A 24,721-nucleotide genomic window follows, 5' to 3' on the forward strand; every position below is an offset into this window, starting at 1 on the left:
AAGTCTGAGCAGTGTTATAGTTTGAAGTTTTATTTGGCGTATACACCCATGGATGACCAGCACTGTCCCTATAACTAGAGAAAGTGCTCCCTCGAACAAAGACAGCCTTGGGGTTTATATTGATAAGAGAAAATGGAGGGAACCAAACAAAGCATTTTTTTTTTCCTACACCTTAAAGTTGTAGCTGATCATTAATTTTATCTGCAGTCAGGCAAAAGGCAAGGTATATGGAACAGTTAAACTTACCAGAAGAAGCGGAGTCTGTTGACAATGTCAGTTTATAACATTTGAGCGCACACATAGATGAAAACTGCCTGTAAGCAGAAATGTTTTGTGTATGTCACGAAGGTAAAAGGAAACAGGAGTTTTTACGTGTGAGGCCCCTGGAGTGAATTTGTCCAAGCCTAAGTTCCAGGGAATCTGGAAAAGGAAGAAAACATTTAACAAATGTGATGTTTGCTGTGGGGTTTTTCAAAGGACTTTTATCAGATTAAGGCAGTTATCTCTATTCCTAGTTAGCTAAGAGTTTTTATTATGAATGGATGTTGAATTTTGTCAAGGGCTTTTTCTGTGTCTGTCTTAATTATATAAATTTTCACCCTTTTTTATATAATGCGATTGATTACATTATTTTTGAATTTTAAATCATCCTTGTGTTCCTAGTGGGGGTGGAGAGGTTCACTTGGTTGTAGTAAATTTTCCTTTTTCTCTCTTAATAAATTTCATTTGCTGATACTTTGTTTAGCATTTGTGTATCAGTGGTCATGAGAGAGATTTGGTTTGTACTTGACTAAGTTTTAGAATCAAGGTTATGGTGGTCTCACAAAGAGAGTTGGGGAATGTTTAGTCCTTTTCAGTTTTCTGTAATCTGTGTAGATTCGTGTTATTTTTAAATGTTTGGAAGAATTTACTGGTGAAGTCTTTTGGGCTGAATTTCTTTGTAGAGAGAATTTTAAATAAGATTTAGTTTCTTTAATAAATAATCAGACTCTTTACATTTTCTATTCCTTCTGTCAGCTTTGATTTTGTTTTTTGAGAAATTTGTGCATTTCATCCAAATTTTCAAAATTTTGTATGTCTGTAGCATCTGAGGAGGCCTGGTGGCACAGTGATTAAGAAATCAGCTGCTGACTAGAAGGTTGACAGTTTAAATCCACCAGCTGCTCCTTGGAGACCCTATGGGGCAGTTCTACTCTGTCCCGTAGGGTCGCTCTGAGATGAAATCTGTTTGACGGCAATGGGTTTTTTTTTTATAGCATCTGAACGATGTCACTTTTTTCATTCTTGATATTGGTAATTTGTTTCCCCTCTGTTTCTTGATCATTCTTAGGGGATTTTCATTTTACGAATCTTTTCAAAGAATCAACTTTGGGCTTTGATTTTTCTTTAGTGTACATTTGTGTGCTGTTTTATTGATTTCTGCTGTTATGTGTATTACTTCCTTTCTTCTTTTTTTGAGTTTGATTTGATGTTTTTTTCCGTTAGCTTCATAAGGTGGAAACTTAATGATTTTTCTGTCTTTTACGTACATTAAGACTGTAAGTTTACATCAGTGCACAGCTTTAGCTGTATATCCCTCAAATTTTGTATGCTGTATCTCTGTTATCATCAGTATATAAAATATTTTCTAATTTCCATTTTAATTTCTCTTTTGACTCATACATTATTTAGAAGTATATTATTTAGTTTCCAGGCAACAGGGGTGTTCTAGTTGTCTTTTTGTTATTGGTTTCCATCTTCTGTTGTTATCTGAGAACAGGTTGTGAATGATTTCTGAGAACAGGTTGTGAATGATTTCAGTCTTTTCAATTTATTTAGGCTTTTTTCCTGGCCAGCTTATGATCAGTTTTGGTAAGTGATCCATGTGCACTTGAACAGAATGTGAATTCTGATGTAGCTGGCTGCAGTGTTTTATACATGTAAATTAGATCGGGTTTACTAATTGTGTTCAGCTCATCTTACTGATATTTTTGGCCTGCTTGTTCTGTCAGTTGTTGAGAGGAGTATTAAAATTTCCCATTTTGTTGTCTTTTTTTCATTTTGGTTCGGTCAGTATATATATGTGTGTGTGTGTGTGTGTTTGTGTGTGTGTAATTGTTGAAGCCATGTTATTGGATATGTGTGTATTTAGGATTGTTACATCTTCTTGCCATAGTGACCCTTGTATCATTATACGATTTTTTTTCTTATAACATTTTATTGTGGTTTAGGTGAAAGTTTGCAGAGCAAATTAGTTTTCCAATCTCCTTCATTTTTAATAAATCTTTTTGCATTAGGAAACTCTGGTAGCTTAGTGGTTAAGAGCTACGGCTGCTAACCAAAAGGTCGGCAGTTTGAATCCACCAGGTCCTTGGAAACCCTATAGGGCGGTTTTACTCTGTCCTGTAGGGTCGCTATGAGTTGGAATCCACTCAACGACAACTTTTTTTTTTTCTTTTTTGCATTAATGTCTACTTGCAGTTTGAATTTACATGGTACACTTTTCTCCATCCTTTTGCTTGTATTCTCTCTGTATCCTTATGTTTATCATCTGACTATTTTCTGTCTCATCTACCTGTTTCATTTTTCTCCTTGTCTTCTTTTGAATTATTTATTTTTATTGTATTTCTCCTTCTATTAACTTGTTAATAATGCATTCTTTTCCTATTTATTAGTTGTTGCACTAGAGAGCTTCCAGTTAATTCTTTTTCTTTTGATTGTACTTTAGATGAAGGTTTACAGAACAAATAGTTCCTCATCAAACAGTTAGTACATGTATTGTTTTATGGCAATGGTTAACAACCCCACGACATGTCAACACTGTCCCTTCTCAACCTTGGGTTCCCTATTACCAACTTCTCTGTCCCCTCCTGCCCTCTAGTCCTTGTCCCTGGACTCTTGTGCCCCGTTAGTCTCATTTTGTTTTATGGGGCTGTCTAATATTTGGCTAAACGGTGAACCTCGGAAGTGACTTCGTTACTGAGCTAAAAGGGTGTCTGGGGGCCATACTCTCGGGGTTTCTCCAGTTTCAGTCAGGCCAGTAAGTCTGATCTTTTTTTGTGAGTTAAAATTTTCTACATTTTTCTCCAGCTCTGTCCAGGACCCTCTGTTGTGATCCCTGTCAGAGCAGTTAGTGGTGGTAGCTGGGCACCATCTAGTTGTACTGGACTCAGTCTTGTGGAGGCTGTGGTAGCTGTGGTCCATTAGTCCTTCGGACTAATCTTTTCCTTGTATCTTGTTTTCTTCATTCTCCCTTGCTCCTGAAGGGGTGAGACCAGTGGAGTATCTTAGCTGGCTGCTCACAGGCTTTTAAGACCCCAGATGCTACTCACCAAGGCAGAATGTGGAACATTTTCTTTATAAACTGTGTTGTACCATTTGAGCTAGATGTTTGCTGAGACCATGGTCCCCATAGCCCTCCACCCAGCAGTTCAGTCCCTCAGGGAGTTTACTTCCAGTTTATTCTTGACTTACAGTCTAATGTAGTTTACTTCCCCAACACTGCTAGACCATTTGACCAGGTTAACTCCATTTATCCCTGCCTTACGGATTCTTGGAGTCATGATATTTAGTTCTACATATATTTTAATTTTCATAGATATTGCAATCACCATTTTATAGAGTCAATATTAATTTATATTCACTCCAGAATTTACCCTTTTCCTAATGAATTTCCATTTTTTTCATTTCTCATCTATTTGAAGACCTCTCTTTAGTATTTCTCTTCATATAGGCCTGCTAGTAGCTGATTCCTTCAGATGTTGTTGGTTTAAAATGCCTTTATTTTACCTTAATTTTTGAAGGATATTTTCTAGTTATAGATTTTAAGGCTGGAAGTTATTTTCTTTTAGTATTTTAAGAAATTGTACAGTTGTCTTCTGGCTTCCATCATTTCTGTTTTCAGCTGCAGACTTATTGCTGTCCTTCTGAAGTTAATGTGTATTTTTTTCCTTTGGTTGCTCTGCAGATTTTCTCTTTGTTTTGGTTTCAGTGTTTTATTGTAATAGGCCTACACATAGTTTGTTGAAATTTGTCCTCTTTAGGGTTTACTGGTTGATATTGTTTATTAGTTATGGAAAATTATTGGCCATTATTTCTTTGAATATGGCTCCTTCAGCATTCTCTCCTCTTTTCTAGACTAATTTCATGTGTCCTAATCCTTTTAAGTGTGTCCCATATATTTCTTATGTTCTTTTTTTCCATGCTTTTTTCTCATTATGCTTTAGTTTGAATATTTATATTGACCTTCTTCTGGTTCACTAGTCATCTCTTCCTTTATTTCCAGTATGTTATTAGACATACCTGAGTTCTTAATTTCATATATTGTATTTTTCAATTTCAGAATATCTTTTTTATGGATTACTATTATCTGTAGAAAAATAATTTTTAAAAACTGTTTTGCCCATCTTCCTCCTTTATTTTCTTGAGCATATTAATCATAGTTATTTTAAAGTCCTGTGTGCTAACTGCAGTCTTGATCATCTGTGGGTCTGCTTCAATTGTCTTATTATTTCTCTTCGCTATTGGTCATATAGTCTTGCTTCTTTTCACATCCAGTCGTTTTTTTATTGTATGCTGGACATTGTGAATAGAATCCTAAAGGTGCACAATGATTTTATCTTCCACTATAGAAAGTTCCCCCCTTTCCTCTCATAGACAGGTAGGATGGACAACTTATCTCAACCATCAAGAATTCACCTAGGTCAGGGCTGAGTTGTAGTTTTGGTGAGAATCTATCTCTGATTCACCCTTTTCCTAGGATGTGTCCTTCAGATCTTTCAATTGAGAGTCTGATAGGTATTTGTCTTCTCAGCCCGAAAAGACTGTGGGAGGTTCAGTTTTGCCGTTCAGAGGTTTTCAGCTTAGCCCTTAGCCTTCTGCCTTATGCAGCTTCAAAATTTGGCAATCGTCTTGAGGGGGAGACCGGCCATGTGTTTGAGGCCCCTCAAGTCTCCAATTTTGTCACTCCAGCCCCGCGTGAACGCCAAAATCTCTGCTGGTTTCTCTGTCCCCCAGTAGCGGCCTTCTGCCAGGGGCCACGCCTGGATTCTCAACCTCTAGCTGCGCCCAGAATTGGTAAGTGCCCCCAGGTGAAAAGTGGCTATCAGTCCTCAGTCTAAATTGACTATGCCTCTGTGATTTTCATCTTTTGCCTGTTTTGTTTTAGTACCCTTCCCCTGTGGGTCATTGTTTCCTACTTACCACAAGACTGAAAGATTTCACTACCTCTTCAGCTTCTCACAGCCTCAGAATTCAGTCTTGTGAGGAAAATTGGCCATGTGCTTGAGGTTCCTGACGTCTCTGGTTTTATCACTCCAGCCCCATGCCGCTACTGAAAGTTTTGCTGGTTTCTCTTTCTCCCAGCACTGACCTCCTGTTTGGGCCAAACCCTGATCCTCATCCCACACCCAGAATCAGCAAATGTTCCTAGATACCAAAACAGCTGCCGGTCCATCAGCTTATCTCTGAATGGTTTTCTCTCTGTGGAATTTTAGTCCATCTAGTCTACATTATTTCCTTACCTTTCTGATGCCTTTAAAAATAAAGTTTTTGTAATTTATTTTGCTCTTCTAGTTGTTACCAGGAGCATTGACATGCTGTATTCTATTATATTCTACCCAGAAGCAGAAGTTCCAGTTATAAATGAATTGAGTGATACATATTGTTTTAGGAAGATACCTAGATAAAATTACTTGTTTGTGCTCTCTCTCTTTTTTTTTCTTTTCATGTTATTAGTTCTTTTGAGAAAAATTCCTCACTCTATTTTAATGCACGAATAAATGCAGTATTTTACTCTCGGGATGTAGTCTGCTGCTGTCTGGTTTTTCCTTTTGTTTTTCCCTTGAATTTCCTTTGTTAACGAAGTCAGATAATCATGGATCATAAAGGTTAGGTTATATGTAAATTCTACCATGGCAACAATTAATTATAACTTTGATTTTCTTCCATGCGTGTAGTTTCAGATGATAATGAAGGTTCTGATGGTGATGGTGTTCATGAAATAACAAGTCGAGATAGTCCGGTTTATCCCAGATGTTTACTTGATGATGACCTTGTCCTGGGAGTTTACATTCACCGAACTGATCGACTTAAATCCGATTTTATGATTTCTCACCCGATGGTAAAAATTCACGTGGTTGATGAGAATACTGGTCAATATGTCAAGAAAGATGATAGGTAATTTTTTTTTTTAATTGCCAGCCAACTCTTGAAATTGAAAATGTCTGTAGTAGAAGTCCTGTTTTCTGCCATTGGTAGTTGAAAGTCATTGGGAGTAGAGCTATAGATTTGTACTGAAGGATGGGTGTAGGTGTTCATCACTATATTTTACGGAAGAAATGGAGGGCGTCTGTTAATTCAGCAACTCAGTCTAAGTACATTGAATTTGGAGCTTTTACCAAGCTTAAAGCCAACTGCAGTTGACTCCAACTCATGGCAACCCCACAATTGCCAATAGAACTGTGCTCCGTAGGGTTTGTAATGACTGATTTTCCTGAAGCAGATTGCCAGGACTTTTCTTTCAAAGTGCATCTGGGTGAACTCGAACCTCCAGCCTTCCGGTTAGCAGCTGAGCACATTATTCATTTGCGCCACCCAGGGATTCCTCTACCAAGCTTAAATGACTTAATTTATGGCCTTTAACTTACATTGTAAATCATCTTATGTTATAAGTGGTGTGTGCTTATGTGTTTGTTTTCTTATTTAAATCTACTATAATATTTTATCACAAATGTATTTAAGATCATGAAGGAGTTACTTTATATTACTTTATTCCAGTCCAAAAGTGTGATTATACCTCTTAATTTATTTTTTTGTGATAAAATAATTTCTGTGAAACCAACTGATAGCATATAAATGCAAGATAAAAAAATCTCATAAAATTTATGATTTTCTTCGTGGACAATCAAAATAATTTTTTCTTTTTGTCATTATGGCTATTCATTATTTCTTTTTTAGTGTATTTTAGATGAAGGCTTACAGAGCAAATTAGTTTCTCATTAAACAATTAATATACATATGTTTTATGACATTGGTTGCCACTCCCACAACATGTCAACACTCTCCCCTTGTCGACCTTGGGTCCCCTGTTACCAGCTTTCCTGTCCTCTCCTGCCTTCTCATCCTTGCCTCTGGGCTGGTGTGCCCACTTAGTCTCATTTTGTTTTATGGGCCTGTCTAATCTTTGGCTAAAGGGTGAACCTCAGGAATGACTTCAGTACTGAGTTAAAAGGGAGTCTTGGGGGCTGTACTCTCGGGGTTTCTCCAGTCTCTGTCAGACTAGTAAGTCTGGTCTGTTTTTTTTGGTAAGTTAGAATTTTGTTCTACATTTTTCTCCAACTCTGTCTGCGACCCTCTGTTGTGATCCCTGTCGAGCAGTTGGTGGTGGTAGCCAGGCACCATCTAGTTGTGCTGGACTCAGTCTGGTGGAGGCTGTGGTACTTGTGGTCCATTAGTCCTTTGGACTAACCTTTACCTTGTGTCTTTGGTTTTCTTCATTGTCTGTTGCTCCAGATGGGGTGAGACCAGTGGAGTATCTTAGATGGCCACTCACAGGCTTTTAAGGCCCCAGACATTACCCACCAAAGTAGGATGTAAAACGTTTTCTTTATAAACTATGTTATGCCAGTTGAGCTAGATATTCCCCAAGGCCATGGTCCTCAGCTCTCAGTCCAGTAATTCAGTCCCTCAGGGAGTTTAGATGTGTCTGTGGAACTTCCATAACCTTGCCTTGGTCAAGTTGTGCTAGCTTCCCCAGTATTGTGTACTGTCTTACCCTTCACCAAAGTTACCACCTATCCATTGTCTATTTAGTGTTTTTCTCTCCCCACCCTTCCCCTGCTATTCATTATTTCTGATTGTCTCATCGTGTACACTATATTTTTATTTTTTCTCAACTTCTTAAAATTGTATAGAATTGTGTTAATGGAAGTATGTTTTTTATTTGAGCAGTGAACGGCCTGTTTCATCTTACTATGAAAAAGAGAGTGTGGATTATATTCTTCCTATCATGACCCAGCCATATGATTTTAAGCAGTTAAAATCAAGACTTCCAGAGTGGGAAGAACAGATTATATTTAATGAAAATTTTCCCTATTTGCTTCGTGATTTTGATGAGAGCCCTAAAGTTATCCTGTTCTTCGAGGTATGAATTAATTAAGCAATTTAAATAAAATTTAATTAATAACATTACTAATAGCACAAATGTAAGCAGTTATTTTTAATAGTTCAATAATGTATCAAAGTTGTGTGACAATTTAATCTACAGGATTTAGAGTTTGTAATAAGCTATGGAGATCCAAGTGAGAGGCCCTTTTACAACAGTGGTAGTGTATTTGCTGAGGGCGTATTTGGTAGTTAGTAGTTAGTAGTTAGCCCTTTGGTATGCTCTGTATCATTAAATCTTTACAACAACTCCATTACCTTTAACTGTTAACTGAAGTAACGAACCTAATCTGTATGAATGCAGAGCCTTCATTCTTAACCCATTTCATAGACTGCAAACTCGTTGAACTGTTTAAAACACCCTAAGAGTTTGTAAATCCAGCTGGCGAAATAAAGACAGACATATACAAATCAATTGACTAATTCGGTGTAGCATATAACCAGAAATGAATCTAGAACTTCTTGGATATAAAGGGTTAGTGGAGGGTCAGAGCAGTCAGGGAAAGCTTTATGGAGTAGATGAGCTTTGAGCTGGCTTGTTATTCTCCCTTTGCTACTAAGGAAATAAAAGTTCCAAGTGAAAATGATTTTCCCAAAGTTACTCTACTTTTAAGTGCATGTAATTAATATTTGAAGATAACGTTGACCCTGAAATACTCTTTATCATGTTATATCTCACTATAAACAAAGGGAAGTAGAGAAAGCTTCCCTTCCAGTTGAAGCAAAATTGAGAACTTTACTGTGGGAACAGGAAGGAGATTGACATGACCAGAGCCAGTGATTCATGTGTGGAGTTACTTGTCTTTATGATCCTTGACTTTCATATTACTTATGTGTGTTTATGATATAAATATTCTGCCACTTATGTCTATGATTATGTTGTGTGATGTATTTAAAGCTGTAATAAGAAAAAGGGGTATAAATTATATCTCAAGGAATTTTTCCTTTGTCATACAAATTTGTCCTGTGATAGTTATGGTGATTTTTTATGTTCATTTTATTATTATTAAGAGATTTAAGAAAGAGATTTTTTTATTATAAATACTTTGGGTTGCTTCTTAAGTTTTAACATGATGTGTTACTGCCTACATAACTACTTTTTAATTTTAACATTTTAAGGGTTTATTGAGGACAGCTTGGTGGTATCAGTCAGAAATCTTTAACACAGTTATTTCACTTCTAGGCATTTATCTTAAGGGAAAAGTGACAAGTGAGTGAAGATGTGTGTGCAAGAATATTTATTTCAGCATTGTTTATAATAGCAAAATTTTAAGAACCTAAATTTCAGTCAGTAAGAGATTTGATTAAATTATGATTTTATTAGTTTATGGTATTTATAGTATAGTAAAATACTGTGCAGCCATTAACATGATGTATTACCATGTATTAACAGACGTATTGACATGAAGAGATACCCATTTCGTATTACATGAAAAGAGTTTGCGAAACAGCATTACCGGATTTGTAGTCATTTTTCACGTATTTAGGAATGCGCAACAAAAGGTTTAGATACATGTAGACTGGATGTTGATGATTATCTATGAGTCTGGATTTCAGGCTCTTTTTACTTTGTTTATATATTTTTCTATATTGTTTGAGTGATTTTTCAAAGAGCATGTATTACATCTGAAAACAGATTTCAGTATCTAAAGAAGAGGGCTGAATGGAGTTCATATTATTTTTTCAGGTAGTCTTTCGTAAAGATTCATTATCTCAGCTGAGCTTTTGATAAGCAGCAGTACGTTCAAAGTGATAGTCGCTGAACTACAGTTCAGATAGTTTCTGTGGCAGGTTGGTTGCAAAGCCATGAGCTTTAACTTCCATAGAGGATAGAGTTATGAAGGAAATCCTCCTGAGAAGTCTAATGGGAATATGTATCCAAAAAGAAAATCCCATCTGCAGAAAGGTGATCCAAGGAAGGACTCAAAAATAGGGAGAAGCGTTTTAAGCAAACAAACCTTTGATGTCAATTCTGATACATAAATAAATGCTCAAAGCTTAAGATTCTAGGCTTGGTTTATTTATGTCTAGACCATATCCGAAGCTAGTAGTACTGTGCCTTGGATTTGAAATAAATTTTAATAAAATATTTATTAATAAAAGATAAAGTGGTGAGAAAATAGACCCTTACTAACTGGAAGAGTTAACTTTAAGGTGAATAAAATTTGGTACAAATGTGTTTCCTCCATATAAGGAAAAAATTTTAAGTATACAGATTTTTTTTTTATTTTAGTAATATATTATTGGAAAATACTAAATTTCCGGTAACTGAGTAGTCTGTGAAGTAATTTTTTTGAACTTATTTGCAGATTCTTGATTTCTTAAGCATGGATGAAATTAGGAATAACTCTGAGGTTCAAAACCAAGAGTGCGGTTTTCGGAAAATTGCCTGGGCATTTCTCAAGGTATGTTTTTCACATCCATTTTTAAACACTTAAAATAATTTTCAAGTCTGACTGACTGCTTTCTCACAAGTCAGTTTGGTTTCATAAAATGAGTTACAATCTAAGACAAGGTTACAGTAGTGAAGAGTTATTAACTCAAGCTCAGGTGATACTCATTCAAATACTTAAATACTTATTGACTGCCTAGTGTATGCCAGGTGCATAGTTTAACTTTGAGAATGCTACATTGAAAAAGACAGACACAACCCTGCCATCATTCATTCAACTGAACAAATATTTATTAAGCCCTTTGTAAATGCCAGACATTGTTCTAGTCAGTGAACAAAGAAGACAAAAATCTTTGACCCTATGGACTTCGTGTTCCAGCAAGAAGAACAAGTATAAAATAATTGGTTACACAACACAGCATTTAATTACGATTTTTTTTTTAATGCTGTGAAGAAGTATAGTGTGAGTAATAAAAACAGAGGGTCCTGTGGGATCAGGGAAGGCTTTCCTAAGGAAGAGACATTTAACCTGAGTGTTAGCTAGATGATGGCAGTAGAGAAGAGAGAGTTCTAGGTAGAAGGTCAAGTATATGCAAACAGTGTATACCCTGATGTTGGAAGGAGCAAGGTATATTCAGATTACCAAAAGAAGGTCACTGTGATCGGAGTACAGAGACTGAGGGGAAGAATAGTTGATAGAGTTTGGTGAGGTAGGTAGTTTTTTGGTTATAGGGACTTCTTAGCCTTTATAGCAATGGGAAGCCATTACAGGATTTTAAACAAAAGGCTGAAATAATCTAATTTATGTTTTAGATTATTCTGCTTTGTAGAGAATGAATTAGAGAGGGAGCGAATGTAGACACTGGAAGATAAAGTTAGGAAATTCTTGCAGTAGTCTAGGTATAAAATGATGATGTCTTTGACTAGGATGTTTCAGCAGAGATGAAAGATGTGGATCGATTTGAAAGATGTTAAAGAGAATATTAATTTTATAATTATCTCATCTCTGGTATCCCTTATTTCTGGCCTCAAACATATTTTTTAGTTCTAAAAAGTCTTGACTATTTAGCCTGGTTTTGTACCACCTTATAAAACTTTTCCATTTGTGCATCCATATAGTCAACAAATATTTATTAAGTGTCTCTGATATGCCAGGCACTCTACTAAATATAAGGCGTTCCGAGATAAATTAGACATTGTCCCTGCCCTCCAGCTCAGTGTGTAGGCAGATTACCTATGTGATTATGTGCTGTGGAGAGAGTTGGTACGAAAGCCCTGTTGAGGCACTTAATCTGTGTTGGGGGTTAGAGAGAAGCCTTGGAAGAGGTGCAGAATGGCAGACAGGTTGACTGTGGTGAGGAAAGTTCATCCTAGAGTGACCTTCAGGATCACCTGGTCCAGTGTACCATCTAAAATCACCCTTCTATCACCAGTTCACCTTTTTCTATACCCCCTCTCATACTAATTTAGAGCAAAAAACCAAAACATTCAAAAAAAAAAAGATTCACTTTCACATAATAAACCTTACCATCTTGAGGTCGTGTTAGAAACTGCTTCCATTCCTTTTATGCTAAAGTTTGTGCAGTCTTCCACTCTTTACTATAAATTGTACTTGGTAAACATTATTAACATATCTCATAGCATTTTTACTTTTGAATGTTACTTACCTTTTTATCTATTTGTCCATCTTATGACATTGGCAGAAATGTCAATCAGGAATTTTCCCTGACCCCATCCCTAGTGCACATTGAGGTCAAGTATTTTTCTGTGTGCTTCTCCTGTTGTAGCACTTAATGTATCACCTTTATTCAACTGCAGGCTTTTCAAAGTGAGCAGTGACTTCTTGTTAGCAAATTTTCTAAACATTTTCTACTCCTCGTTTTATCAGATTTGTTTGCATTTAATGCATCACTCTCTTGAAACTCTGTTCTGTAATCTCACCGTCTCCCAGCATATTAATGGCTCACAGAAAATGCTTAGTAAATATCTATTGAAAGAATTAATAAATGGATGGAAACTAGGATGGAGTGACCAGAATAAAATTTATCTTTGAGAAAATGTCAAGAATCAAAACTTAAATGTTGTTTTAATACCTAGACCATTGGTTCCAGAAATGCCCTGGATAATTTGTAAAGTTATTATAGTGGTGCAGAATGAACACAAAAGGACCCTTTTCCAAATATAAATGAAATGTTATGCTAATTCTCAGCTGTGCCTCAGGTTCTGAGGTACTTTAATACGTTTAGAATACATATGTGACTCTTTTTTTAAACTGTAAAATAATAAAGCCTCATTCATTTGCATTCATAATGCCAGGATCTTGGCAGGATCTTAGTTGTTTACTCATGCTAAGCAATATACTAGTGTAAACTAGATTGCCTAGTGAATATTGAAACAATTTAGGAAGAGTATAATTTAGAAACTGGAAAGTATCTCCTTAAAGTCACTATGACTGGATCCTTGGCAGACGGTAGTAGGTCTTATGAAGGGAGTTTAGAGTGCTTAATATTTAGTGACTGAGCATCTCTGTTACTCCATTTGAAACTGTTCTTCACTCTCTGTCTTTTGACATTGACTGATCACAATGTCACTCTCAGAATATAACCTCCTTTGACTTTACATCCTTCCGTAGGGGGGTAGGGGAAAGATGAGCTTGCCATCTCTCTTTCCTTATTTATACATCATTCCTTAATGTGCTACAGTCTGGATTTTGCCTTTGCTCCTAAAACATCTCCTACCACATCACTAATGACTTCTGTTTGCCAAATTTATAACATTTTTAGTTCTTATTTTATTAGATCTGTCTATATGTGATACATCACTCTCTTAAAACTTTGTTACCATGGTTTTCTTGGCACCACCTTTTCTGATTTTCCTTACACTATTCCTTCCGTTTCCTTTATGTTCTTCTACCTGTCAGTTAAATATTGGTCCTACTTATGGTTCCATCCTTGACTCACTTTTCTTGGGTGTTGTCATTTACTTATAATTTTAACTATTCCTAAGTTTTTATCATAGGGTCGCTATGAGTTGGAATCGACTCAACAGCAACAGGTTTGGTTTTAAGTTTTTATATCTAGTAAAGACTTCACGCCTGTGTTTCACACTTGCAAATGCAATTACCTACTGGAAATTTCTACTTGAATCTCTCATAGATATCTCGGACTGCTCCATATTGAACATCCTACCGGCTTCGTCCATTGGTAACACCACCATCTGCCCGGTCTTCCAAGTTTACAACCTTGGGGCTGCACTGTCTGTTATGGTAGCCACAAGCCACACGTGACTATTTGAATTCAAGTTAATTAGATTAAATAAATAGATGTTAGGTAAATTAATTTAATTTAGAAATTAACAAAGAGTTTAGTTTCACAGTTACACTGACCACATTTCAAATGTATGTGACTAATGGATACTGTATTAGCTAGCACAAATATAAAGATTTCCACCATCATAGAAAATTTTTGTTTTACTTGACTCTTTCCTGTTTTACTTTCCAAGTTTAACCAGTCAGTAAGACTTGGCAATTTTACCTCACAAACAGTTATTAAATATGTTCCCTGCACTCAATCTCTATTCTTCTGTCTTGAGTCACCTTCTACCTGAACTGCTGCAAACGTTCCCAACTCTTTACTCCTAATTTGTAGAGGACACCAAGGTACGAGGACATGGATATTTCCTACTTAGGAAGTCACAGTCAGTGACTTGTTTCCTTTTTTTCCCTCAGAACCTCCATTTATTTAGCATGAACATAGTTTGTTTTAATAGATTTTTTTAATAGACCTTTCTAAAATAATAGACTAAGCATTATTGGAAAAAAAAAGTAATGAGTGGCATAATGAGTTGAATTTTTTAGTCATTTTTGAAAATGATTTTTTACTTTAAAAATTCAAGCATACATGGATAGGTAGACTCAACATAGTGAAAATGTCAATTCTACCCAAAGCGATCTACAGATACAGTACAATCCTGATCCAAATTCCACTGGCATTTTTTAATGAGATGGAGAAACGAATCACCAACTTCATATGGAAAGGGAAGAGGCCCCGAATAAATAAAGCATTACTTAAGAAGAAGAACAAAGTGGGAGGCCTGTTATACTGCCACGGTAGTCAAAACAACCTGGTATTGGTACAGTAACATACATAGACCAATGGAACAGAATTGAGAATCCAGACATAAATTCATCCACCTATGAGCAGCTGATACTTGACAAAGGCCCAGAGTCCATTAATTGGGGAAAAGACAGTCTCTTTAATAAATGATGTTGGCATAACTGGATATCCATCTGCAAAAAACTGAAACAAGACCCATGCCTCACACCATGCACAAAAACTAACTCAAAATAGATCAAAGACTTAAATATAAAATCAAAAACGATAAAGATCATGGAAGAAAAAATAGGGACAACACTAGGAGCCCTAATGCATGGCATAAACACAATACGAACCATAAGCAACAATGCATAAGCACCAGAAGAGAGATTAGATAAATGGGAGCTCCTAAAAATCAAACACTTACGCTCATCAAAAGACTTCACCAAAAGAGTCAAAAGATAACCTACAGACTGGGAAAAAATTTTTGGCTACAACAAATCCGATCAGCGTCAATCTCTGAAATCTACAAGATACTGCAAACCTCGGCAACAAAAAGACAAATAACCCAATTAAAAAATGGGCAAAGGACATGAACAGGCACTTCGCCAAAGAAGATACTCAGGCAGCTAACAGACACATGAAGAAATGCTTACGATCATTAGCCATTAGAGAAATGCAGATCAAAACTACAATGAGATATCATCTCACTCTAGCAAGTCTAGCACTAATCTAAAACACACAATAAATGCTGGAGAGATTGTGGAGAGACTGGAACACTTATACACTGTTGGTGGGAATGTAAAATGGTACAATCACTTTGGAAATCGATTTGGCACTTCCTTAAAAAGCTAGAGATAGAAGTACCATACGATCCAGCTATCCCGCTTCTTGGAATATATCCTAGAGAAATAAGAGCTGTCACACAAATAGATACATGCACACCCATGTTCATTGCAGCACTGTTCACAATAGCAAAAAGATGGAAAGAACCTAGATGCCCATCAGCGGACAAATGGATAAACAAATTATGTTATATCCACACAATGGAATACTACGCAACAATAAAGAACAACGATGAAGCTGTGAAACATCTTGCAACATGGAGGAAGCTGGAACTCATTATGCTGAGTGAATTTAGTCAGTCACAGAAGGGCAAATACTGTATAAGACCACTATTATAAGAACTCAAGAAAAGGTTTAAGCACATAAGAAAACATTCTTTAATGGTTACAAGGGTGGGGAGGGAAGGTGAGGGTTATTTACTAACTAGATAGTAGATAAGAATTCTTAGTGAAGGGAAGGACAGCACACACTACAGGGGAAGTCAGCACAACTGGGCTAAACCAAAGCTAAGAAGTTTCCTGAATACAGTGAAACACTTTGAGAGACAGAGTAGCAGGGGTAAAAGTCTGGGGACCATGCTTTCAGGGGACATCTAGGTCAGTTGGCATAACAAAGCTTATTAAGAAAATGTTCTGCATCCTACTTTGGTGAGTGGCATCTGAAGTCTTAAAAGCTTGCAAGCGGCTATGTAAGATGCATCAATTGGTCCCAACCACCTGAAATAAAGGAGAATGAAGAAACCAAAGACACAAGGAAAGTAGTAGCCCAAGAGACAGAAAGGGCCACATAAACCAGAGACTTCATCAGCCTGAGACCAGAACTAGATGGTGCCCGGCTACCACCAATGACCACCCTGACTGGGAACACAACATAGAGTCCCTGATGGAGCAGCAGAAAGGCGGGGTGCAAAACTCAAATTCTAGTAAAAAGACCAGACTTAATGGTCTGACTGAGACTGGAGGAACCCCAGAAAGCGTGGCCCCTGGGTTCTCTGTCAGCCCAGAACGAAAACAGTTTCCAAGGCCAACTCTTCAGACAGGGATTAGACTGGACTGTGGGGCATAAAGTGATACTCGTGAAGAGTGTGTCTCTTAGCTCAAGTAGATACAAGAGCCTAAATGGGCAGCTTCTGTCCTGAGGTGAGATAGGAAGGCAGAGAGGGTTAGGAGCTGGTTGAATGGACACGGGGAATTGGGTGGAAAGGAGGAGTGTGCTGTTGCAATATGGGGAGAGCAATTAGGGTCACATAACAATGTATAAATTTTTGTATGGGAGACTAACTTGAAACATAAATTTCATTTAAACTACAACAGTAAAAAAAAATTAAAAAAATTCAGGCATTAAAGTTTTCCTTCAAAAATACCGGCACTAAACAAATGGGTAATTTGTTTCTATGTTTAAATGATAAGCATTTTAATCTTTACCATTACTATTTCAGAGAAATATATATATATTTTTCACCTCCTTTTTGTGAAGTAAAGTCTGGCACAATAATGTAAATGCTATACCAACAGTCTAAAGTTGTACAGGCAAAAGAGAGCCATCAGGAAAATATTGAAGAAGTCATTTAGGTTATCTTTCATTAAAAATGCTCTAGAACTGTTCTATGGTTAATCAACTGTGTCAGTGTTATTTTCCTTTGCTTTATAAATCTAAGGGACTTCAGCATGCCATATTAATATTTTTTAAATGAGTGTTTGGCAGTATACTCTTGTTTTATTGGATGTATTCAGTGAATATAACATTTTATTTGAATTCGTATTTTAAGCTTCTAGGAGCCAATGGAAATGTAAACATCAATTCAAAACTTCGCTTACAGCTGTATTATCCACCTACCAAGCCTCGATCACAATCAAATGTTGTTGAGATTTTTGATTGGTGGTCAAAATGTCCAAGAAATCGTTATCCATCAACATTATACGTAACTGTAAGAGGATTGAAAGTCCCAGATTGTGTAAGTTAGTAGCACAGATAAATGTATATCCTCTTTTATTGAAATTTAATGGTGCCATAATATGTTTTCCATTTCTAAAAAAGATCAAGTCTCTATAATTCTTTCAATAGATTTCTAGACTAAAAAGTTACCTTCAGAGATTACATATTAAGCCTGTAATAGCTGATATTTAAAAGAATTTTAAGTACTAAATGTATATTACAGTGTTAGGAAAATGTTTTTGTTATAACATTTGTTTTAAAAAATTTAAAGATAAAAGAATGACTTGAAGGGTTAGCAAACATTTTGTCTGAAAGGCCAAATAGTAAATATTTTTTACTTTTGTGGGCCATGTGGTGTCTGTCACCACTACTCACTTTACTGTTGTAGCATGAAATAGCTAGCTACATCATCGTATGTAGACAAATGTAACTAAATGACTGGGTGTGGCTACGTTCCAATAAAACTTTATTTACAAAAACAGGCAGCAGGCCCAGGTGCCATAGTTTGCAGACCCCTGATTTAAAGGCACATTTTCCACAATATATTGAAATGATCAGTAAATAATATTTCTACAGCTGTTTCACATAAATTAAAATTATAAATGATCTTAACAACAATTGATCCTAAAATGAAGTAAGACGTTGATTTTCAGCTCAGTGGCACATTATGTAGTTGATATTATAAATTATGACCACAGGCTTGATATACATTGATTTGAATTGAATTACATTAAATCCATTCTTAAGAAATGGAGAATTTAAAAAGCCGGAGATCTCATGATAGTCAGTTTTGTGATTTTTAGAGCCAGAAATATGATAGTAGACCAGAGCCACAGTATAACTCCTGGTAAGCATTGGTGAAGAAGCTAAAACAAGTTACTGAAACCATTTCATATACCACTGGAGTTCTTTTTTTTCCTCTAAACTTTTAAGGTTTCCTTTTTTTCAATAGGACTGTAATTTCAAGCAGCTTGTATTTTGTTTTAGGCGTCCCTGGGTTCACAAATGGTTAACTGGTCAGCTGCTAACTGAGAGGTTGGTGGTTTGAGTCTACCCAGAGGCAGCTTGGAAGAAAGTCCTGGCAGTCTATTTCCAAAAGCTTACAGCCATTGAAAACCTTATGGAGCACAGCTCTACTCTGACTCACATCGAGTTGCCATGAGTTGGAATCGACTTGATGGCAACTGATTTTTTTTGTTGTTGTTGTTATTTTAGAATAATGTACAAATAAAAGTAGAATTTTTTCTGGATTACAGTTTGGAAACATATCCATGTTGATGTTTTGTTTCGATATTTTAAAAAAGCAATACCTTCTAGAAAGGAGAAAAAGATGAACACATTGTATGGACTTTCTTATTTTTGGTACTTTTTTAGATAAGACCATCTTACCGGTCTATGGTAGCTCTTCAGGAAGAAAAAGGTAAACCGGTGTATTGTGAACGTCACTGTGAGTCAAGTCCGATAGACTTAGAGCCTGGATTAGAAGATTCAAAGGAAGTAGTCAAGTGGAAACGATTGCCTGGACAGGTGAAGTTTTTGATAATACTGGTTTCATTTAAATAACTACTTGTTTACTTTAAAAACTCTGACAGCTCCTAGAGTAACCTGTTTGCTACTGAAAAGTCTGAGATTATTATTGTTCCTAACCATAATCTAGTCTTCTCATTAATTCATTTGACAAATAATGGAGAATGCCTGTCATGCACATAAAAGCAATATCGTAGGCTCTTGGTTTGGGGGCCTGAGCAGTCAAAAAATACAGATTGTTGGTGTCTGTAAGAGATATGTCTACTACTGTTTATGAATTTTATGAAATTTTTTTACAGCCCCTGGCTTCTTCCTCAATCACATTTTAATGGAGATATGTACATGCATATCCTTCCAGCTGAAGTTGAGCGGCATTTAAGCTTTTACTTAAGTGTTCTTAACTGGTTAGCATTTCTTAACAGTGGCCAGAAGCATTGCTGGTTCAATTTTACATATTTCTTACTTGCTTCCATAAAGAGTGGAGTGGTTCATTTTATACATCTGTGCCATTACCAGATGCAGTTTATCCAAATGTGTAATACATAATAACGATTATTTTCCTACACCTCTCCAGTTTCGGTGTTTTGAATCACGTTTGACTTTCTTATTGAAGCCAGTTTTACGGGTACGTTTTTAAGTTATTTTAATCAGAATTTAATAATATGGAGAGAATAACAGACTATGCCCTTAGGGACCTTCCCCTATTAGTTGAGGAAATAATAAGAAAGCAGTTACAATGTTGTTCACTTTCAAGTATGTTTCAGAGAAGTCTTGAGGAAAGATAGGTATAAAAATAGTTGTGTAGATCAGCACTTCCCAAAGTGTGGTCTGGGAACCCCTGGGAGTCCCTGAGGTCCTTTCAGAGGATCCAGAAGGTCAACTTATTTTTATAATAACTCTAAGATACTGTTTGTCTTGCTCAGTCTCATTCTTTCACAAGTGTACGCTGGAGTTTTCTAGAGGCTGAATGACTTGTGATATCACAATAAAATGAATGCAGAAGCAAGCAGCCATGAAAATCTACCTATATTTTATTAAGCCAGACATTTAAGACATTTTCAAAAATGTAAAATAATTTCATTTTTGTGGTTATTCATAAAAATGTTACTTATGTTAACATGGTAGCTATTGTTATTTTTAAATTATTTTTCTAATTTCTCAATTTTCATTTCTAATATGATAAATAACAGTATAACTACATAAATAAAAGATTTTGGGGTCCTCAGACTAAAACATCCTGAAAAGAAAAAAGTCTGAGAATTGTGGATATAAAGAAGGTGACCTGGAGTGGTGGGAAAAGGTTCATTTAATGTAACACATTGGTGAAGCTTGAGATAGACTTTAAAGGGTGGCTAAATTAGGGTCGCTGTGAGTCAGAATCGACTCGATGGCAACGGGCTTTTTTTTTTTTTTTTTAAGTTGGGTAGGTGAAGAGGGAGAAGGAAAGGTATTTCATGTGAGAGAAAAGTTGTAAATAAATGGGAAAGGACCTGTTGTATTCATCAGGCCCTCAAAAACTTTGATGGCTGGAAACTAGAGTTTGTTTAAGAGAGAAAGTGGTAATGATAGTTTAGGCCTACATTGTGGGGTGTCTTAAATGGCAGCCTAGTATTTGATTGTGTGGAATGTGAGAAATAATGGAAAGATTTGGGGTAGGAGAGAAGCGTAATAACAACCGTATTTTAGGACAAATTGATGTTAGCAGAGGTATGTAGGATGTACTGAAGGTAGGATACATCAGAACTAGGAAAAACTAGTAGATGACAGTTGTGGTCATCAATGTGTGAGCTGATAAGGGTCTAACCTTGGGTTATTGGTAGTGAAATAAAAACTAAGGGTTGAACGCAAGAGATAGATGTAAGAGCCAGCATGATGTAGTGACTGACAGGTAGTAAGGGAAGGGAAAGCATCCATGATTTTGAGGACTTTTATGGTCATTATTAAGCTTTCATTGAGTGCCTGTTTTTACTAGGGCACAGTACCAAGCCCTGGGAACACAAAGACAACTGACGGCTTCAGTGGTTTTCACCTAGGTGAATGGGCACAGAGCCTTCCTCAGTTACACTCCAGAAACAGCAGCCAAGTGGTTATTAAACTTCTTAACTTTTCCTCTAGTTTTTATCGTTCTTTCCCCTTTCTAAATCTTCTGATTTGAGAATGGATGAAAAGGATAGGTAGTGTTGTCTCTGGTACCTTACTGGCACCTAATAAATATCTGTTGAAATTTTCACCCTTTTAGTAGCTGCTTATCACTGCCTCCTGAGGTACTGCTAAATCTTGACCCCGTTTGTGAAAAACCTAATACCTATCTAGAAAGCAAGCACTTAAACTGATAGTCTCTGACTAGGCCTGCTAAGCTGGTCTTGACCCTTTGAATAATCCTTATTAGCGATATATAATAATATATGTAGCTGTATATAACTAATACTGGCCATCACAGGGTTGCTGTGAAGAGTATATGAAAAGACTTTAGTAATAACATGCAACATTCATGTCATATAGTAAGGGTTCAATATATGTTTAATTCAGCTTTTTGAATAATAAGGAATAGAGGAACTGAGACTCACTAAAAGTAGGAAGAAGTAAAACTAGGATAAATAAAAGTAAATAGTGTTTTCTACAGGACATATTAATACCTGAAAAAATTTAGTTTATTCTGGTTGCAGGTAATGAAAACATAAAAATTATGAAGAAATATTACTGAATGAGAAACCCATAGGAAGTGATTGGTTACTTGGAAAGTACACTTTCCAAGTACAGAGTACGAAGGATGGTAATTCTGAGACATAAAGAGAGAGAATGAGCATGAACACGTGGTGAACTTAAGTTGTAGTGGCCCTATAGGGTGTTTATGGTCTTAGAGCAGTTTGTAGCCTTCGCAAAAATGAGTTTTTAGTTGCTGTCAAGGAAAAGGGATGTGACAAGCCTTTTTTTTAGTGGCTTTATAAAAGCAGTGTGGCAGTGACAGCTTTAGAGTATCAAATATTCAGATCATTTTTCTAGTCATATTTTAGGTGAATTAAGAGTACCATTTCGACCTAGAGTACAAATTCGCTTAATTTTATGGAGAACTGATTCTTTGTTTAGAAAGTAATTAACTATGGTTTGTCTACATTCTCCTTACTTGATTTTCTCTTCCTCTGCATCACAGTGAAGGGACTTTTTGGAAAAGCCACTTATAGGAATTGAAATTAACAACTAGCCTTTGCATTTTAACGTTTCCTATTGATATTTTTAAAATGTGTGTTTTGTAGGCTTGCCGTATCCCAAACAAGCACCTCTTTTCACTAAATGCAGGAGAACGAGGATGTTTTTGTCTTGCTTTCTCCCATAATGGAAGAATATTAGCAGCAGCCTGTGCCAGCAGGGATGGATATCCAATTATTTGTGAGTAGCAATCCTATCTGTTAATCTGATTGTTGTACGCTGTTTGGTTTTTAAAGTTTGTTGAAATTTTAGCTTGAGTCATCCCTAGTACTGCTAAATTAAGGAAAATAGATTTCTTCAAGTAAAATAAGAGTTCTTTTATAATAATGTTATATTTGTCTGTATAATATTTTTTCCGAAATAGCAAGAATGATCAAATGAAGGGTAGTAAATTTATTTTTAAAACATGATGGAGCATTGTATGTAAGCGTTTCTATGTTAAATATAGAAATTGAGAGATGAGAAGGATTAACAAATGGGGATTATTAGTCTAATGTGGTTAGTTGGTATCAGTGATAATTTGAATTATGAAAACCCAAAAATTTGTTATGTACCAGAGCACGAATGTATTGCCCCGAGAGTATGTAGATGAAGACTTCTCACTATGATTAAGGAAGTCAGCAGAGAGACCAAAAACCCCCTCTCTCAACTTGCCTTTAAAAAGTATAGGAAACCATGTTGAAAAGAAGAATTGTTTCTGTAACTTTAGAGGTTCTCTTTTTTTTTTTTTTTAAGTGTGTGTTAACATACTTAGAAGCATTAGTTAGAAACATTAAATACTCACCCTTACTTGTTGCTCAGTAATGAAAACCAGCTCAGCTCCAAAGAAATAGCCAGATCCTCACTGACATCTGACCTGAGCAAGCAATTGTGTTGAACTTTCCTAAGCTTCAGACAGTTTGTTATTCTTTGGCTAATTCACTTATGAATTTCACTGGGAACTCATAACTTACTTGATTGGTGTTTAGTAAATATTCTTCTAATGAAGTAATGGTAGCTTTAAAAAAAAAAAAAAAGAATGTGTAGTAGTTTGATTACAACTATACTATTGAAAAAATTTACCAAAAACTATGCATAGGGGAAAAAAAGTTTCTTAGGAAATATACCCTAAAACATTGATAGTGGTATTTTTCTTTTGGGCGGTGGAAAAATTATTTTCGTTCTGTTTTATATGTTTTCCAGATTTTCTGTGATAAACACGCGTTACTTTATGCTCAAGAAAAATAAGCTTGTTCAAAATGGTAAATTGATATTGTTGTTGCTAAGTGCTGTTGAGTCGGTTCTGAGTCATAGCGACCGTATGTACAACAGAATGAAACACTTCCGGTCCTGCACTATGCCCACAATCGTCGTTATGCTTGAGCCCATTGTTGCAGCCACTGTGTCAGTCCATCTCATTGAGGGTCTTCCTCTTTTTCGCTGACCCTCTGCTTTACTAAGCGTGATGTCCTTCTCCAGGGACTGGTCCCTCCTGATAACATGTCCAAAGTATGTGAGATGTAGTCTCACCATCCTTGCTTCTAAGGAACATTCTGGTTGTACTTCTTCCAAGATAGATTTGTTCATTCTTTTGGCAGTCCATGGTATATTCAGTATTCTTTGCCAGAACCACAATTCAAAGGTGTCAGTTCTTCCGTCTTCCTTATTCATTGTTCAGCTTTCACATACATATGATGTGATTGAAAATACCAGGTCTTGGGTCAGGTGCATCTTAGTCTTCAAGGTGACATCTTTGCTTTTCAACACTTTTAAAGAGGTCTTTTGCAGCAGATTTGCTCAATGCAGTGTGTCTTTTGATTTCTTGACTGCAGCTTCCATGGGTGTTGATTGTGGATCCAAGTAAAATGAAATCCTTGACAACTTCAGTCTTTTCTCCATTTATCATGATGTTGCTTATTAGTCCAGTTGTGAGGATTTTTGTTTTCTTTATGTTGAGGTGTAGTGTAATCCATAGTGAAGGCTGTGGTCTTTGATCTTCATCAGTAAGTGCTTCAAGTCCTCTTCACTTTCAGCAAGCAAGGATATCATCTGCATATTGCAGATAGTTAATGAGTCTTCCTCCAGTCCTTCATATAGTCCAGCTTCTCAGATTATTTGCTCAGTATACAGATTGAATAAGTATGGTGAAAGGATACAACCCTGACACACACCTTTCCTGACTTTAAATCACGCAGTATCCCCTTGTTCTGTCTAAACAACTGCCTCTTGGTCTGTGTATAGTTTCCACATGAGCACAGTTAAGTGTTTTGGAATTCCTGTTCTTTGCAGTGTTATCCTTAATATGTTATGATCCACACAGTCAAATGCCTTTGCATAGTCAGTACACTGGTAAACGTCTTTCTGGTATTCTCTGCTTTCATCCAGGATCATCTGACATCAGCAATGATATCCCTGGTTCCACATCCTCTTCTGAATCTGGCTTGAATTTCTGGCAGTTCCCTGTCTATATCCTGCTGCAGCCACTTTTGAATGATCTTCAGCAAAAGTTTACTTTCACGTGATATTAATAATATTGTTCGATAATTTCTGCATTCGATTGGGTCACCTTTCTTGGGTATAGGTGTAAATACGGATCTCT

At 36.3% G+C, this 24,721-nt stretch overlaps 1 protein-coding gene across 11 annotated transcripts in view; it reads left to right on the plus strand.

The window, feature by feature from the left end:
- AHI1 (Abelson helper integration site 1) overlaps positions 1-24,721 on the plus strand; it is a 225,809-nt gene that overhangs the window by 22,984 nt on the left and 178,104 nt on the right. For all 11 annotated transcript variants that reach the window (XR_002823803.1, XM_023729901.1, XM_023729897.1 and 8 more), the window contains 6 exons: positions 5,937-6,156; positions 7,930-8,122; positions 10,452-10,547; positions 17,243-17,428; positions 18,784-18,936; positions 22,191-22,323. Coding sequence is in view for 10 of the 11 variants with exons in the window: in XM_023729901.1 (XP_023585669.1) it covers positions 5,937-6,156; positions 7,930-8,122; positions 10,452-10,547; positions 17,243-17,428; positions 18,784-18,936; positions 22,191-22,323 (981 nt within the window). In the remaining variant the exon portion in view is untranslated. The remainder of the gene's footprint in view (positions 1-5,936; positions 6,157-7,929; positions 8,123-10,451; positions 10,548-17,242; positions 17,429-18,783; positions 18,937-22,190; positions 22,324-24,721) is intronic.

The sequence above is a fragment of the Trichechus manatus genome, unplaced genomic scaffold (assembly GCF_000243295.1).
Source record: "Trichechus manatus latirostris isolate Lorelei unplaced genomic scaffold, TriManLat1.0 scaffold00002, whole genome shotgun sequence".
NCBI classification, from domain to species: Eukaryota; Metazoa; Chordata; class Mammalia; order Sirenia; family Trichechidae; genus Trichechus; species Trichechus manatus.